The 18,302-nt window shown below is 36.9% G+C and overlaps 1 protein-coding gene across 5 annotated transcripts in view; it reads right to left on the reverse strand.

Annotated features, from left to right (window-relative positions):
• The window catches only part of SMYD3 (SET and MYND domain containing 3), a 396,189-nt gene that overhangs the window by 76,547 nt on the left and 301,340 nt on the right, over positions 1-18,302 (reverse strand). For all 5 annotated transcript variants that reach the window (XM_061365801.1, XM_061365800.1, XM_061365803.1 and 2 more), the window contains 2 exons: positions 6,493-6,560; positions 3,941-4,043 (listed from right to left, as the gene is read on the reverse strand). In XM_061365801.1, the coding sequence (XP_061221785.1) occupies positions 3,941-4,043; positions 6,493-6,560 (171 nt within the window). The remainder of the gene's footprint in view (positions 1-3,940; positions 4,044-6,492; positions 6,561-18,302) is intronic.

Consider the following 18,302-nt stretch of genomic DNA (forward strand, 5'->3'; position numbering starts at 1 on the left):
GATGATCTTAAAGCCCTTTCCTACCCTAACCATTCTATGATTCTATAGTTATTGTAAAGTGCAAAAAGAGGAAATCTTTGTATATTGTCAAAGTAAAATCACCTAAAGCTAGAAAAGCTGTGATAGTCAACACTACAACTAACATTATCTTGAGGAAATAACAGGCGTTATAATTAGCTGCTAGAAGTTTCAGAAAATACTGTAGTCTTCTAAGTGGAGATAAAGAGAATAAAATCCCCACAAAAATCTATTATTTCTTTCTTCCTGTTATTAAATTCAATTATACCAAAAAAAACCAGTACAGAGTGTTAGGAGACCCTTTCTAGCCACCTCAACATCCACTCTATGCATGTGGATCAACTGTTGTTCTCAAGCCTGTCCTCCTTTTATTTCTTCTGTCCTCTCTACTGCTTCCTGTTTCATTCCCATTATGCCAGTTGCAGGACAGAAAACTCTTAAATTTAGTGGTGATCTTTAACAACTGGTCAAGCACTAGAATTTGGGGTATTAGCATAGACCCATGGGACCTCATATGAATTATAACAGAGCCAAGCAAGGATGGATAAGGAAAAACAGAAAGGTTACCATGCCTGGAGAAAGTTACCTAATTAGAGCTGAATTTGCACATTACAAATCTACATGAAATGACAATTAGAAATGTCATTTAAACAGACAAATAATTTTTATAATGGTAGAAATGAAAGCTGATATTCTGAACATCGACTAAAGCATTCATTGGCAAAAGCCAATGGGAATGTAGTGTATTTTTTGCTTAAAATGGTAACTTTCTGCCCTCAGAGAGCTTGCAATTCCATAGAAACACATTAGTATAAGACTCAAATAATGTACCTTAAGATAAATCTGATTTTTTAGCTTCAAAAGCAAAACTTAACATCAGCCACTTCTCCATCTTGCCAACTCACAGTATTTTATTATGATTCCTGCAATACACTTTGTTTTCTTAAAGCTTCAACTTGGAAAAGCATGCAATTATGTATGAATCCCTTCTTTCAATGCCTACAAAAACCTGATGTTAATGCCTCATGATTTCTTAGTGCTTCAGGACTGGCAACATTTTCTGCCACAAAGGCCTAGATGGCTAAAACTTCTGCATATGACTTTCGGAGTGATTACTTTTGCAAATGCAAAGCACCATCAAATTTAGCACTTTCATTCTGTAAGGATTCAGGCAAACATTTTCTGTCTTGGGAGTCCTGATTTTCTACAGCCTGAGATACATTTTGGCCTTAAGATTGGAACGAATTTCAAAGCCCAAACCAAAAGTCAATTAAAACCCACTAAATGCCACATGCCTTCCTGTCAAAAACACGCAAAGCCAACAATATCTGCCTAGACATGAGACTAAAACTGAACTGAAAAAAAATTGCATTCTAAACATAAAAACTTTGAGGTTCTCAATCTTGCATGTTTTTTACCATTGACTTGATAAATATAATGAATTCGTATAGCTTGAGCACTCTAAAGTGTGGTTGGGTGTAAATGTTATTCCTGAATACATCTGCATCGCACTGCAGCAGTTATGTCCCATGTAATAATATCTCTTTTTCTGGTTTACAATCAAAACCATGCTGGTGCCTCCCTCTTTCTATAATTGCGAGGTGACCACAATGGCCAGTTACCTCAACACCCTGTGTCTCTGCTTTCCCTGTGATTATAGGTGGTCAACAACTCCTCAACATGAGTAAATTGTTGTTTCTGACAGAAAACACTACAAATGTGCAAAAATATTTTTATTTCTCACTGGCCTAGTGAACACATCATATTGCAGTGGCTGATACTTTCCTGGAAAGGGTCCAGAAGCCCTATCAAGTTTGTTCCTGTATGGATACTAAAGTCATACTCCTCTTCTACTAATCCAAGCTTGACTTGCTACTTAGCTTACCATTTCTCATGAATCTTAGTGCTTATTTACTTCTTTTTAATTATTACATAAGGCATCTCATTCTTTCTCAATTTAGTGTAAGTTCGAACAGGATAAGGCAAATTTTCTACTAATAATTATTTCCGTGTCCTTGTTGCCTCATGACTTGAAACAATGTTCATCTTTCCACCTCAAAGCACTTAATTTATTCAGAAAACCCAATCAGATTCCTCCCTAACATGTATTTTCTCTCCCATTAGCCTCAATCATGACCTCAGTAACATAAATAAAAACTCTCTTCTCCAGGCTGAACAGCCCCAACTTTCTCAGCCGATCTTCATATGCAAAATCTTAACCTGTTTCTTAATGCAAGTTTTCCTTTCAGTATCAAAACCAGAAACAATATTCACAACAAAGACACCAGAACATGAGCTTGTCAGAAAATTCTGACTTTACTGCCTTATTGGAGGCAAATCTTTTTAGGAAATATAATATGCCCACACAACATGCAATCATTTTAAAGCCTGTATTCACACAGAACTGGTCCTAGCTGCCCTGTTTTATAACTTATATTTATTTCCTGATTGCCTTACAAATGATTTGTAACTTACGCCATATTTGTTTCACCACTGATTTTAAACTAGAGACTTCTATGGGTTACAGACTACTAACATGAAGTCTAAAACTGGGTCACAGCTCCACAGCTGGAGCAGTCTGCATGGTGGTCGTGCCTGCAAGGGAATTCTACTTCACTGCTCATTCCAGAACCACCCAGGACCACCTGAGGGTCCCTCCTAGTCTGTAAAAGCTGCTTCTTTAAAAGAATTGCTTTATGATATTTATCTAGAAAAACATATCCACATACAGAAAAATAGGATAGCTTCAGAATTTAGAACTCTAATAATTAATCCAAATGAAATGGGAAATTTAATGGAAATACATTAAATTCTACTGCATTTTTAAATAAAAAACCCATCTGGGTGAATTAGGAAGCCAAGAGGAAAGTTATGGTATACAGATAAAATGGAAGAAAGGTATCTAAAATTTGGCTTGAACAAGAATGCCAGATCAAAAGATGTCTACACTCAAGAGCTCCACAAAAGTATATTGCATCCTAAAAGATTTCTCTTGGCAAAAAGGTAAGTATGCAAAAGCATTTCTGTTGGTTTCCCACAATGTTTTGCCTAAAAAAAGTATTTTCCCATTTACTTATTTTGCTGCCTACTCTCTTAGAGAAAGGATACATTGAAAAAGAAAATAATAGGGAGGAAAAGAGATTACAACTTCTAAATTTGAACACATATGCCCTTGACCTTCCCAAAGTTTGCAGCAGAGGTGTGAACCATATTTACATTAGGTCATGATTTTGAAATGACCAACAGCTAGGACTACATAGGTCACTAGTGCATGTAAAGTTACATATATAAACATGTCTCTGCAGGCCTTACTAATCAAATTCATTATTGCGTTGTTGAAAAAGACATTTACTTTGAAATGCTTACCCAGACAGAAATAATTATTTTCAAACTAGTAGAAATGCTGTCTTAAAAACAAAGCTGAGAATACCTTAGACCAAATCAGAAATCTTTTGAAAGGGGTATTTTTGAAGTCTTCTCTAATGAAATCTGCAAGAAAACAAAACTTGTCTTGCTACTTTCACTGTCAATGAAAGGTTTACTACAACAGTATGTTTGCAGCCTGACAAATGCTTATTGTTGCAATGACTTAATGAACACTGCATTCCACCCAGAAATATCATTAAGTGTTTCCATCAGGGTAAAGACATTCAAATACAAACAAAATAAAGTGCCTAGAGGAGGAAAGGAGGAAGAAGAATTTATCAAGACTGCTAGTGATTTATGAGAAGTAATGATTATGGGGCCCAGGCAGTGTGAAGAGATGATTCTATTTATCATTTTCCCCCTGATAGCTATGTGCTAGAAAGTGGCATCAATATATCATCAAAATATTAAGCTGGTGGCCCTGCAGTCTGGATTTTATTTAGGGAGATGTCATTGTTGCAGGTGTCTGTGATGGAAGGGAGGACAAGTTAATTACCTCTTCACCGATCTGGATCTCTTGGACAGAGCGAAGTAAAAGCTGGTATCCTTCAAAAACGATCACACAGTTTGGGTTGCAGCTGTGGTTCAGTAAAGACATGCTGTGAGGGGTGTTACAGGGGAAGAGAGAAAGAGAAAAAACTTCAGAGATGAGCCTCCACTGCCCTTCCCCTTTAATAATTTCCAAGTGGCCAGCATGATTACATCTGAAGTATCAAGCAATTAAGTTACGAAACAAATAAAAGCCTTGGTAAATGAGCTTCTCGCGGTTAGTGGGGGAAAATTAACACTTAGAAGATTTATATTCATTGCTAATAGGAGCCATGTCTCGGTGTCTTCATGTGTTTCTGCCAGGGTGGGAGGGGACAATGGTCTGATTCAGGGGAGAGGGCAAAGCAGGCAAGCAGGGAACAAGGCAACCTGGCAGTTCAGAGCAAAAGGTTAATAACCTGGGACCATGTTTTATTTCTGCTGCTTCTGCTCAGCTTCATACTAACCTTATCGGTTACCCTGATTGTCAGTGGAACTGCAGCTCAAAGTGGCCAGCAATCAACCAATATTTCCTATCAGGTAGAAAATGGAGTATATTGTGTCCCAAAACCAAAGTACTTGGTGTATAGAGTTGAAAGAAGAGATACAGCCATTGCTGCTGTTTTATGCATATTTTGATTCAGCCTCTGTTCTTGTGGTGTGTAACAGCTGAAGCAGCACAGCTCATTGCACAGCTGCTGCCGCTCCCAAGAGACACACTCGCTGCTGGATCTCCTTGACACAGATACGCCCTTGCCTCTTTTTTCAAGCAGACTGTTAAGACAACATCCACTATATGCTTTTGAGTCCCATGTTTCACTAGCTGAGAAACAACTGACTTTGCCTGGCCAACATCAGTCCCATAGGGATTGACCCATTGAAAGAAAAATTCTGGCATCATCAGGCTGAAAGAACACTTGGCTTATCCAGCTCCTGGCTGCCTTTATTTGCTTTTCTTGTCTGCCTAACTCAGCAACCCAAAAACCAAACTGCTGTTGGCAAAACAGAGGATGTTGCCAAAGGGCAGAGCCCTGCACCAGACCATGTTTATTCAGTTCTGGACTCTTAAAGGGGGTATCAACAGGAGCATGACTCTTCTGATATCTTTCTGGCCTAATAAAATATATGTGGTTAAAGTCCACATGAAGACAGTAATGTGCACTGGGAGAGAGTGTCTATTTAACTTATTGCAAGATCAGTGGACATACTCCCAAAGCTGATGGCAAGGTGATGCAGAGGAGGACCACAGGATTTTATCTGTTTTAAAATAGGCTGGCATACTGAAGCTATCAAGTCATGCAACAATGTACAACCTCTTGAAGAGGCTAAACAAAGCACTTTCAATCAAATTTAACCTCCAGGAAACACTAGTGGATTTGATGACAGCTTCATCTGGAAGCATATGAATTCATCTGGAAGGCCATTTGCCTAGGACTGGGGAACTACAGGTTTAAGTTCACAATTTTCCCAGCTCAGAGTGATTTTCTACAGCAAACTTGAACTGCTCTGAACTGACTTGGGAAAGAGTCTACGGCATGCCTTGGCAATGCATTATCACAGAACATAGATAGTCACTTTCTTTGCAGTCAGGGTTTTGTTTGTTTTTTTTTAAGCAAAAGAAAACATTTCACTAATAATATTTCTCCAAAGTAATATTCCATTTTTTCCCAAGTATGTGAAAGGGTTTGTTTCCATTCCACTAGAAAATCAAATAACTTTTCTGTACTTTACATAGCACTAATTCCCATGTCCTCCTAACCACCTTTCCCTTATCTTTACCATAATGTAGGCCTCAAGATACTAAGTGTCCTTAGTCAAATCTTACATGTGTGACATTAGTAGAAAAAGAAACAATACTGACAGGTCCACTGAGATATTGACAATATAGTTCGTGTATTATGAAAAAATTAAGATGGTAAAACACAATTTTAAATTATACACAATAATTTTCCACATTAACAATTAGGGGTAATGAATTCTATGAAGGAAAAACCTTCAAAGGGATGTACTTCTTAAATAATACAAACAAAAATAATAATATGAAATTCAAATATTAACATCCAACTCTCAAGAGGCTTAACCTTTCACCTTACTGGTGTCTCAGTTATGGTAATTTACTAATAAATGTGTTCAATCTTTATTTTAATTGCCAGTTCAGAAGGCTCTTGGCTGCAAAATATCTGCATTATAAAGCAATGTTGAACGCGTTTCCATTTACTAGTCCCAGTCACTCATTTTTTATGTCAGCATTTATTCTTACTTAGAAAAGACTTCCACCTCCATGAAAATAAAATACAAACATGTATCTTACTTAAACTGTTTTAACTCTGTAACTGGGACTATTAAGACTGTTTTCAACTTTTTAATCCTCCTTTAATTTATTCACGTTTCCCAGTTTCTCATTTAGAAATGTTACCTGCTGCTTTGATGGCCCTTACAGCTACCTAGGAAAAAAGAAAAAAAAAAAACCCACCACCCTAACATAGGTTTTGCCTGTGAATGAAACAGTGTCCACAGTACCTGGGATACAGGCCAACACCAACATCCTGCATCTCTCCATTACTGATGGTGAAACAGTTACAGGTCACCTGTAAAAACAAGGAAAAAAAATCCAGGATTACCAGAATCATTTGAAAACCCCATACTCAAGCGAAAAAAACCTTTCAAAATAAATTGAAGGGGCAATTGGTAATTGGATGGGAAACATTCAAACCCAACACTGGTGCTCTTTCATTTTAGAGCAACCACATCTGGGACACACTCTCCTGTAAAACTGCAGTGAATTAAAAGCAGAAATATCAGTATCCTGCAAAAATGTGGGGTTAAACACATGCAGAGGCCGTTCCTTCCTGTTCAGAGTAGGGGGAAAAAAGGCACACTACACAGAGCCTGAGGAGCTCAGCCCAGAGACAACCTAGCAGATGATAGTGACTGCTGATAAAAAGAATGTCTGCTTCCATGCAGGGACTCCACTGATGTCAGGCTGTCACAGCACCTTTTAATAAGTACTGGTGGAGCCCAAAGAATATGGCAAGTTTTGAAGTAAATAGCAGCCTTGACTGTGGCAACCTGATGTGGATATAAATGAACACAAAGACTGTGAAGTACTGTATCTTTCACAGTGTGGGTATTTTGGTTCACAAGTAAAAGATCTCACAAAAAAACCATGTTGAAATTGATATTCAAGAGAAATGCAACTTTTCATTTAATCTCAAATATTCAATTTGATAGTATTCTTCATACAAAGCTAAAGTGGTTTTAGAAAAGAGTGGAGAAGAATAAAAGTTCCTTGCAAATTGATATAACCCTACCCCAAACTACCAGACTTAAGTTTCTTGGTATTTGCCCCCAAGACAGATCAGCACTTTGTATATGATTGCAAGTATCATTTTCACCACCATAAACAAGAACCAGGACTCAGTTCCTTATGTGTTTTTTACATATCTGATTTATTTTTTAACAGATGATTTTTATTTTATTTTTTAGATAACCTGTTGGTCAGTTATCAATAATGTGATAATAATATATTTTATGTAGAAAAACACTGCATGATACTTCATATGACAGAAAAGTCCCAGGTCTCTTCTGCATAATATTGGATTGTTAATATAATTAATTCCTGTTAGAACAAAAAATTACTTAGAGTAGGATTTGGCAGACATGAAAGTTGCAATTTTATCTATAGAGTAATAATAGCCCAGAACAGTAAATGCACGCCTCTACTTTAAAGAGGTACACTAAGCAATTCAATAATATATCTAATCCTCTACATTGACAAATTATTATTTATGAGATCATTAACCTTAAGGTGAAAATGAAATCCTCTCCCCAAATTTCTCACAAATTCTGACAGCAATGTTAATCTAAATAAATGTACAGGCAGACGGGCATGTGTTTTTTTAAACGGTTAGACAATACTTTGATTAGTCTGTTATTTATGTGACCCATTCAGATGTTCCTGATCAATTACCAAAATCATATATCTTTATTATTTCTTTCCTGTTGGCATTGGATATAAAGTGTCAGACAACCTCAGAGCAAAGATTAGTTCATTTAAAGTGGCAATTATCCTGGTTCTAAAAATATTGACTTGATTTTGGTATTTATTGAAAAAATAATGCCTTCCAGGTAAAAGAGAAAGCAAGTAAGCTTATGTGAACCTTAGTGCTCTCAAATGGATTATGAAGTAGCAGAGGTCAACCCTCTCTTAGAACTATATGAATCCCTCTTCCTTGCAAATGTCCTATTATTGCCGCAAAATGTTTATATTAACAATATTTAATTTTTACTTCTGTAGTTACAGACTGTTTCACCATTTTCTATTGAAGGCGTGTATTCTATTATGTGAAAAGTTTTACACACAGAAGTCACAATAGTTTTACTTTTACTTTTCTTTTTCTTAAACATGCATTAGCTTTTTATACCGGGATATATATGAAGAAAAACGTGAGACGAAAGCATGCTCTGAGATTCAGACCTCAGATTTTCAGGTGCTCTGAGGTGTGATAAACCACTTTGGAGACAATCTTTCCTCTCTTTTAAACTCAGGTATGAAAAAAAAAAAAAGGGTGATACACACATAAAGTGCACTACAGATAGTCATAACCTCTATTACAGATGCTTTCTGTCCTCAGCAAACGGAGAAATGGAGAAGGAGGAACTGATGGTAGTGGGAGGAAGATCTCGTCATTTACGGTATAAGAAATTCTGATTTAATGACAACCCTTCATGGACAGTCAGCAGCTGGTGACACGTGTCAAATACAAAATCTTCATAGCCTATCAGTTGAGGACGGGTTTTGTTTTCTTTAACATTTGTAAAAAGTCTAAAAATCTACTGAATCTTCATTTCTATTTACATAAACTGATGGGAGCTTTTAAATCTCAGTTAAACAGTAGTCCTACCACAGGGAGTTCTGAGATTTCAATCCAAAAGTCCACCACAGGAGCTGATGTTGCAGATCACACCTGAAAAAAAATCCGTTTTTCTAGCTTCCCAGGATTCATAGATGTAGCTGAAATAAATCTGGAGTATCTAACACTGCTGTAGGAGAGCACAGATAAGCTGCTTGCTCCTGAGGCACTCATTTATGGATCAAAACCTACTGGATCTGGAAGTTAACTAATTCCATTTCTAGGGGAAAAAAACCTAAACACACCAACAAGAGAAAACAAACAATGTCATCGTCACGCACCACAGTATTTCCTTTAGGTTTCATGGTCACCCTGTGTTGTTTTTTTTCTGCTTAACTGACTCACCTTTTTCTTAAACTGTAATCAGGTTCTAATTCTGTGTGATCCCAATTTTAAAATAAGAAAGAATAAATAATTTTCAGCAATCTGGCACTTCAAAAAATAGGTTCTGTCTTACAAAGGCACGGTCCTTGTCATCTGAACTCCTGCAGGATCATTAATCTCAGTTACTTAATTTGTGGTGGTGTTCAGCTTGTCCCTTCTCATTCTTCTAAGAACTCCTCTGTACCCAGCTGCACAGCACTAAACCGGCATATCCACATACAGAGACAGAACAAAGTACTCACAAAGGCTGTTACACTCACAGATAAGGGAAAATACCCACATATTTCAAAACTTCAAAGCTGCAGAGATGAATGCCTTGCCATTTCTAACATTTCTGAAATAACACCTCTCCCAGCATGAGAACCAAGGGAAAACTCTCAGGGGAGAGCCACAGACTTTTCAGACCTCCGCAATGCAAAACTTACTTAGGAATATCCTAGAGCTCTTCCAGGCTTATCATCATAGCCTGACTGGCCATACAGCTCACTAGCAATTTAAAGAATCAATTCTCAGTGTTTGAGTTGGCTCCATGGCAATAAATCCTGCATGTTTCTTTAAAAGCAGCAGCTATTTCAAACAACAAACAATATTATATAAACTGATTGAATTAAGTAAAAAGAGTTGCTCTTTTGAGAGACTGCGTGTTTTAGAGGGGTATCCTGTACTTCTTAATGTAACCTAAGTAGAAGACATCATCTTTCGCAGACTGGTAAACACACAGAGAGTATACCAGTTTTACTGACTGGCCATTATTCTCAGGCATACTTTAACAGGAAACAAAAAATACTGCAATCTGTTAAAATTTATTTCCCCTCTGAATGACACATGAAAAATCTGTAAATTTACCTTATAAGGAGGCCTCTGTTCTCAAGACGTCTGGAGCTACTGTCTGAGCAATCTCTGTCTCTCCCAGACGCACAGTCTAGTGGACAGCCATGAAGATTTGTGTTTGCATTTTACAGGATACGAAGGCTTCAGTTTGGCAACATAATGAGTTGAATTTGCTTTCAGTTCATATTGCTTTATACTATGGATTTGCACTTGAATTAAATAAAACAGACTCAGACATGATAGCAGGCCATTCTAGATCTGGAATTTCAGACACTAAGACAATGAAAAATGTCAATAAGGGAGTATGAGGAAGAAAAAAACCCAAACTGAATCATTATTGCCTAACACTTGCTAAACAGATCAAACCACAAACAGCAGGACTAATAATCAGTCATTCTGTCCTCAACGGGTTCCTGTACGTTCGTGCAACACAGTGAGGCAGCTCTTACAACATACGTAAGAAGCCCTTTACAATAAGGACTACCAAAAGTTATCTTGCACTGATGTGTTCAATGTCATTTTTAGCTTTTATGTACAATGACTCCAGCCATCTCTGTAAATGGTGTGTCACAGCTGGTGTATTCTAACCAACCACCAGGAAGAAAGACGTAACTAACACTTTTTTTCCCTAATTTATGAACCCAATATAATGTAAATTAAAGATATTAAAAAGCCTTCATGGATTATTAAGTTTCTCATTCACACCAAAGCTGGCCGGGTACTCCTGGTCACTTGCAAATATTTAATAAAAGATGCAGTAACCAGTTCTCATGTTAACAGGCTTCTCAAGAGACTCAAATATTATCCAGGAGGAAGGGATGGGCAGAAAATACTATGCAAGGGGCACACTAATTCAAATGACCAAGGCATACCCCAGAGACCTTCCAGCACCCCTACATCCCATTATAACTTTGCACTGAAAGCCCTTTCCCACTCAAGTTTGAACAGATAGCAGGCACAGATGGTTGATAGATCTTAAATCTGCTAATGGTTTCATTTGGCACATGAAGCGCCAGAGCAACAGTGCTAAACACAGCAACAGTGCTAAACTGTAAATGCACAGTATGCCATAGGAGTGACAGACCTGCAAAGCCCCTGTTTTGAGTACATTTCACTCAGCTGCCTGTAGGCACAGCCCATGGCACCCAGGCTTCCCATGCAGTCAGAGCTTCTGGTCTGAAACTACAGCTCTGTCCACTGGGTATCACAGAAGGAGAGCGGAGACAGGACAAGGTGGGAAGGCATCTGCTACCAGAATGGTGTGCTGAAAGGAGCCCTGTTACAAGGCATATTTGCAGACAAGACCTTCAAGTCTTGCATATACATGTTTGCATGTTTTACTAAATCAGGAATTTTCAATCCAGTTCTGCACTGCATTGTACTTGAGACCTATCTACTGGCTTCCACAAGGACCACAAAACCAAAACCAAATGAGAGACATCAGAAGGATCAAAATAAACTGAGGAAAAGAATGATTCTTTGGTGCTTTCTTCCAGACAAAAATCAAAACACCTTAGCATGACTTTGGGAAAGCTTTGTCTTATTTAGATTTTCAGACTAATGAAAGGTGACTAGTACTTAACTATTTGTGACAATTGCTCAGAAGCCAAATTTTGCTGCAATACCACAAAATTTGGAGAAGTTATATTTCTTTCACACCATGACTGAAGTCACAAATAATTTTATTTTACTTGAAGAACAATTTGTCCTACTAATCTTCTGTGACAAAATATGCTGAATTAGGGACTACCATTACTTCACAGCTAGTTGCAGCAAAGATGTGCATTTCCAACTGTTAAATCTTCATCTTATGTGCTTGGAGATCTTTCTTCACATCAACTATCAATATTTCAGGCCTTTTTTCCTATCGTAGCACTTAAGTTTCTGTCAAGTGTGCAGAACACAGGTATCCATTGCAAAGGGCTGTCACCACCTACAAGGTAGCAGACCAGAAATTTGGCCTGACATTAACAGACGACTTAAAGTTAAGTGTGCTTCAGGCTCCCCTTTTTAGTAGTCAGTCAAGTGGTGCAATTTTGATTGGAATGGAATGAAAATAGGTCATGGCAAATTACCTCCTCTTGTCTTAACCCCAAACATACTTCTCCTGTCTTTCAAATAAAAATATTTAGCCATGCAGGTAAATATATTTGATTATCAAGAATTTCAAAGCCATCATCACCAGGACAAATGTTATGTTTGCTATGGGCACTTTTCTTTTTAAGAGTATGCAAGGTGTAGTCATAAACATGAGACTTGAAAAGGTGAAGCCTGAAACATGCAAAAATATTGTACTCTTTGGGTAACATGGAACAACGTGAAGTTTTGTAGGGCTCCCAGTAAAAATTCTGTGCAACCTGTCCTAACCTTTCCACAAATTTCTCCTCTGACAACAGTCAGCAAGTCTCATGTTCCCTTTGGTGAAATTCTAGCTTTTACCCAGCTCTGCAAATGTTATTATTCCTGCTTTTTGGAACAGAACTGACATGGATCTATTTCTGGAGCAGAACTGAAAAGGGAGAGTTGCAAAGCCACTAATGGATCACATTACAGTATGCTTGCAGCATTTGGCATTATTAATTGGAGTGGAGTAGAGGCATGACATCCTTCTTTTCATCCTCATTTTCCTACTGGTAACTCCACTCCTGTGAAATGGGGCATAGTTATTAACTTGATGTCAAAAGCCACTGCATGTCACCCTATTGAAAACAAACTGCTGTTTATCAAATGAGATCAAACTTCATGGGCATCCAGGAGTGGTTAACTAACTGTATTTGTCTTGCCTACTTTGTTAGATAGCTGTTTATCTGCTTTGTAAAAATATACTAAGAAAATAAACATTAGAAATTAGATTGAGATTCAGTTACGGTTGCTGGTATGAAAATTACATAGGCAAAAGCAAAACGTTAATGAATTAATCTTTTATAACTTCAAATAATAATACAGGTGGAATAAATTGCTGTCTGTCAGCTCCCATTACTCAGATTATCTCCTTAGGCTAGGCAGACTAAATTAGGTGAGATGAAACCTAGCCTAAGTGTTTGAGGGTTTGCCGACTTTATTCTCACAGAAGAAGTATAATTGTTATTCTTTCTGAAGGTGCTTGTTGAGCTAGAAATTCAAGCATATTTACCTCTTGAAGTTCATCATAAGCCTTTAGATCTGGTGTATTGGGCTTAGTGGATTTTTTCCCTCTCTTTCCTCTTCGCCTTTTAGCTCTTCAAATACTGCCCAACAATATATTTCATACTGGGGGCAGAGGGAGATGAAAATATGGGGGAAATGTTCTTCATACAATGTATTTAAAATTGTTCCCACTTGGAAATTTCTGAAAGCACAAAAGTTAAGAATGTTTATAGAGGAGGAAATTTCAAAAAGAGTAGGAAAAAAATAGTAACTTCCAAAATGTGATGGCGTATTTTAAAATCTTAAAAACTTAAACTAATAAAAAGCTTGATTTTGAAAAATCTTCTGAAAAGGGCAGGAAAAAAAGAAAAAAAAAAGTTTAGCTTAGAAATGTGGAAAGCTTTTTTGTTCTTGTTTTGAGAAAAAAAATTCTCACTTTTTTTTTTCTTTTCATAAACAGCATGAGTTTTTTTGAACCAGCTCTAGTCTCATTTTGCCACTTACGTTACAGCCTAAACCAGAAATGACTGGGGAGTTTTAGAATTGAAGCTAAGACCTTGTTTTTCTTAGTCTGGTGAAAAAAAGTACACAGAAGCCACTCATGCCAGCATATGACACTGTAAACCTGTATGTGTCCATGACCACTGCAAAGCAATGTCAAGTACAATCTGCTTTGGTTTGTTTTAACCAGATAAAAGTTCATGTTCTCGAAATGTCTGCACGTCAAGGCCCAAAAGAATACTGACATAACTGCCAGTTCCTTCCATTTTTATGTTGTTTCCCTATAGATAAACTACTACTAGTTTTCTTTTGACAGTTCATAAAAAGAAATGTATTGTTCTTTTTTGCAAATCATTAAAGAAAAAAATATACTTAATTTTTTAGACACAATTTATTTTTCAACTTATTCATTACACAAACTGGGTGACATTACTGCTTCTAAAAACCAGTGGGCCAGACATACCTGTTTGTAAATCCATCACCACCAGTGGTCTAAACCACCTTTCTCCTAATTAAAGACTATTGGAAATTGGTAAGGCAAAAGGAAACATGCACTGGGTTCTTCCAGATTGCTTGCAGACCAAACATCTGCTGAGAGCAGGTCATTTAAATTACATGCAAAAGTATAATTTGAAAATTATAGGAGCTGTTCACAAAATGCCAATGTAGAATTTTATAAATAAAATAAAGCCCTTTTCAGCCTTTTGGCATTTGCTTAACACATGCCTGTAAAACGGTTTTGAACTCACTCTTATGCCTTACTTCCACAGACAGCATAAGAACAGCATTGTCAAATATATGACTGATGATACGTTACCACAGAAGGTGTGCTGCATGAGACAGGCTATAACTGCCTGAGGCCAGTGAAAAGGAGTAGAGCACCAGCTGATATTCATCAAATATATTAAGTCCAGGTGGCAATTTGAAGTTTAACAGGACAAACAGTAAAACTGTGAAACAAAAAGCCCACTGTGTATTTAACCCTGAAAGACACAGCTGATTGCCTTAATGAGAGGTCTTTGGGAGGAAAAAAAAGTAACTGTCTATTAAAGGAACTGAAGAGATGGTTAAATCCAGACCACAGTTCTAGACCCCCTTCTGACTGAAAGGAAAATCTGATTGCACTGTGAGCATGTGCACTGGCACAGAAGGGTAAATATGATCATATCAGAAAATAGCAGGATATGACATAGCAGAAAATATAAGTCAAACTCCATTTCCTTCTCTGGACAAAATAGAACAGTATACATTTAAGGTAAAGATGTGATACACAGAACAAATCAAAGCTAAAGGAGCACTTTTAAGGCCTGTATAATTCAAGTAGTCAGTATTCAAGGAGTTCTTGGATTTCTATAAGATGTGTGCATTCTTAGTAACACTGGAAAATCAACTGCCCAAGGGTTTTCAGCCAGCTTCCCCCCCCCGCCACCCCCCATCTCTTCTTTTTTGGCTATTTCAAATATTGCTCTGATCAGGAAACAGTTGAAATAATTAATTTCTGGAATTCCGTAACATTAGACATGTTTAGTCTCAACACAGTACATACACTTCTAGTTACTGTGAGGTACAGCTTTCATGCTGATGCCACTCATTTTCTCATTCCCACAGTGCTAGTCTGACAGTATTGCACAATCCTATTTGATGATAAGCCACAGTAAGTCAATGATTTTAACAATACCAAAGACAATTTGCTAGCAGTATGCACTATATTTGACCATATTGGGAAATGACAGGGAGTTAAGTCAGAAAACAAAATAAAACAATCCTGCTCTACTCCTCTGAATCCACAGGCTGCATTTGACATCCAGAATCTAAACCAAAGCATCTCAGGACTGCATTTCCCATTGTTAGGACAGAGTGGGGGATTGCTCGTAAAAGCTGTGGATGCTATGACCTGTTCCATTCAGAAATGCTGGTTAGTTGGTACCAAATAACAAGAACCACCCTTTCATATTTTGGGTTTATTTCTCTTTGATTTTTATTAAATACTAGTAGAGAAAATAAAAAAATAATTCTTTATTCAAAAATAAGCTTATAAATTAAGCCCAACAAAGAATTCGTTGTCAATGTGACATCAGAAAATAAGTTGACAAAAGAACTGTAAAATAACTATGCAGAGAGTAGCTTTTATTAGCACAGTTAGAATCATAGCTTGGAGAAAAAGTCAGGAAATAGCCAAACTCTGATATATGCTTCCTATTTTGTAAACTCTCTTAAGGTATACAGACTGTAAATTGGTGAGAAAATGCTCAAATAATTGCATTATTTGATCTTTCACTCAAAAAAAATAAAATTAAAAAGTCTCTATCAGATATCTTGGAAATACAGAAATAAAGGAAGGCTAGACAAACACTGCGCTGAGCTCACAGTTCAAATGCTTGTGGGTAGCTAACTAAAGTTCACAGACCTGCATGTAATTGCTGTCTACAGGAAATACTTGCATTAGCAAAAGAATTTTCTCCTCACTCGTTCACCTTTGCCCTTCCACAAACTCAAATAGCAAAGAAACCTTTCTGTGAACAGAACTTTCCCCAGCTCCATGAGATGAACTAGATTTCAGAGAAAGGAACAGAATCTGACAACTTCTCAGAAAGATGATTTTAGCAAGTTTTAAATGATGAAGGATATACTTTCATACAAATAAGCTTGGAAAAAAAGATAAAATTTTCCACTCGCTGTTCATTTGTTCTCGTTTAGAATCCACACTGAATTACGATTTTTTTTAAGTTTGTAATTTTTTTTTTTAAGCTTGTAAATCAGAGCACAAAATTTGCACTTATATTAATGCAAATTGGCAGTTACCTCAGTGGCATCAGATGAGTTACACAGAACACCAGTTAGGTAAGAAAAGGGTTCACAAGTTGAACTAGAATTAAAATTTCTGTGAGCATTGAAATTGCGTGATCGAACTCCATGTGGTTAAAATTCTGTACATATCAGACAAAACAAATCCTTGCTATTAAACATCTGCAAACTTTGTGTTGCTTAATTCTTGACCTAAGGTATTCACCACAAAAGCCTCAACTTCCCATTAAATACTAAAATAAAAAGAAGTTTAAAAACACCACCAACAAGCCAGACAGTAGATGTGATAGCATTAAACAGCTTGACTAGTCAAACTGGGAAGCTGACCAAACATTTCAAAAAACGCAATTTTGTTTCACTCTTTTTTCCCTCTAGCTTGAAAGGCACCGAAACTTTGTCCTTATAAAAAATGTCTGTGTTTTCCCAGCATTCACATGATATTTACAAAGTGACTGCCATAACCCTGTATTGTTTCATGTGAAAGTGACACTTTTGCCTTTCAACAAGTATCAATATTTCTTTAGAGGAAAAGCTGTATCATCTTTAATCATATATCCAAGACCAGGAAAATAAATATCACTAGTATACCCTGGAAAGCTGATACACATCAATATGCTTTATTTTCTTCATCTCACAAGTTTTAAGCCAATTCAATTGTTTTCATAACCCAGATTCAAGATTTCAGCAACCTTAAGAACAGACACAACCTCTACATTCCAAGGTCCCAACATTAACTACAGTCTGAGAAAATTACCATGGTGCTGCATTACAAATTTCAAGCAAGAAAGACAGCCAAGATGGCTGTGCTGGCTTTACAAAGGTATCTACAGATTTACAAAATACCCCTTTGATTCACAACACTCTCCTAGCGCTTTATGTTATTTTTGTTCAGATATGCAGATTCACTATCAACAAATCTTTACAGTCTTCATACTCCTTATCTTGAGCTTTTGGGTTTTTTTTTTTTTTGTTTGTTCGTTTGTTTTTTGCTTTGTGCAAACCAGATCTTTACATATACCCAAGACAAGCAAACCAGTTAGATAAACAGGTGACTTCAGCAGGTTACAAGGAGCAGCTGGCATTTCTATTACACTTGACAAAACCCAGCATGACAGGAAAGAACATACCAATTTTTGGTCACAACAATGTAAGCTGGATCCTACCAAATTTCTCACCTCCACCCCAAATGAAAACTCTTACGTTTATTCCTTGAAGCAATCTCAAAAACATCACAGAAACAAAGAAAGAGCAAAACTGGATCAGAAATATGAACCACAAGGCACGAGGTTTTTCAGATCTACTGTTGCATTTCTCCTCACAGTTTGCATTTTGACACTGACTCTCCTCCTTATGTTCATACTGGTTTTATCCAAGCATAATGCCAAAAATGTACATGTCAAAATGCATTCTTCCTTGATGAACTAAGACCTTTAAAATCCAATATTCTGGCCATGATTATTTAAGAGTGCCTTTTTCTTTCCTCTGGGACTTGTCTCCCAACTGCCTATGAAAACTTTACCTTTAAATTGCTGTATTTTCATGAATAGAATGAGGTAAAAATAAAAAATAATTCCTAAACCCTAGACATTTCACCCTGAGGATCCATTCATGATACAATAAGAATTTGAAACAAAAATGGTAATATCACACTAGGTAAGGTTTCATTGTTATCTGTTGTTATGAGAGCCATATGAGAACAAAGTAAACTCATGCCTTTTTTTCACAAACAAATGTGCAAACAATTCTCTTTTTTATATGTTATGACAGAAA

This window comes from Neopsephotus bourkii, unplaced genomic scaffold (genome assembly GCF_033783945.1).
Source record: "Neopsephotus bourkii isolate Nb327-2 ecotype Australia unplaced genomic scaffold, CSIRO-AGI_Nbou_v1 NB_1292, whole genome shotgun sequence".
Taxonomy (NCBI): Eukaryota; Metazoa; Chordata; class Aves; order Psittaciformes; family Psittacidae; genus Neopsephotus; species Neopsephotus bourkii.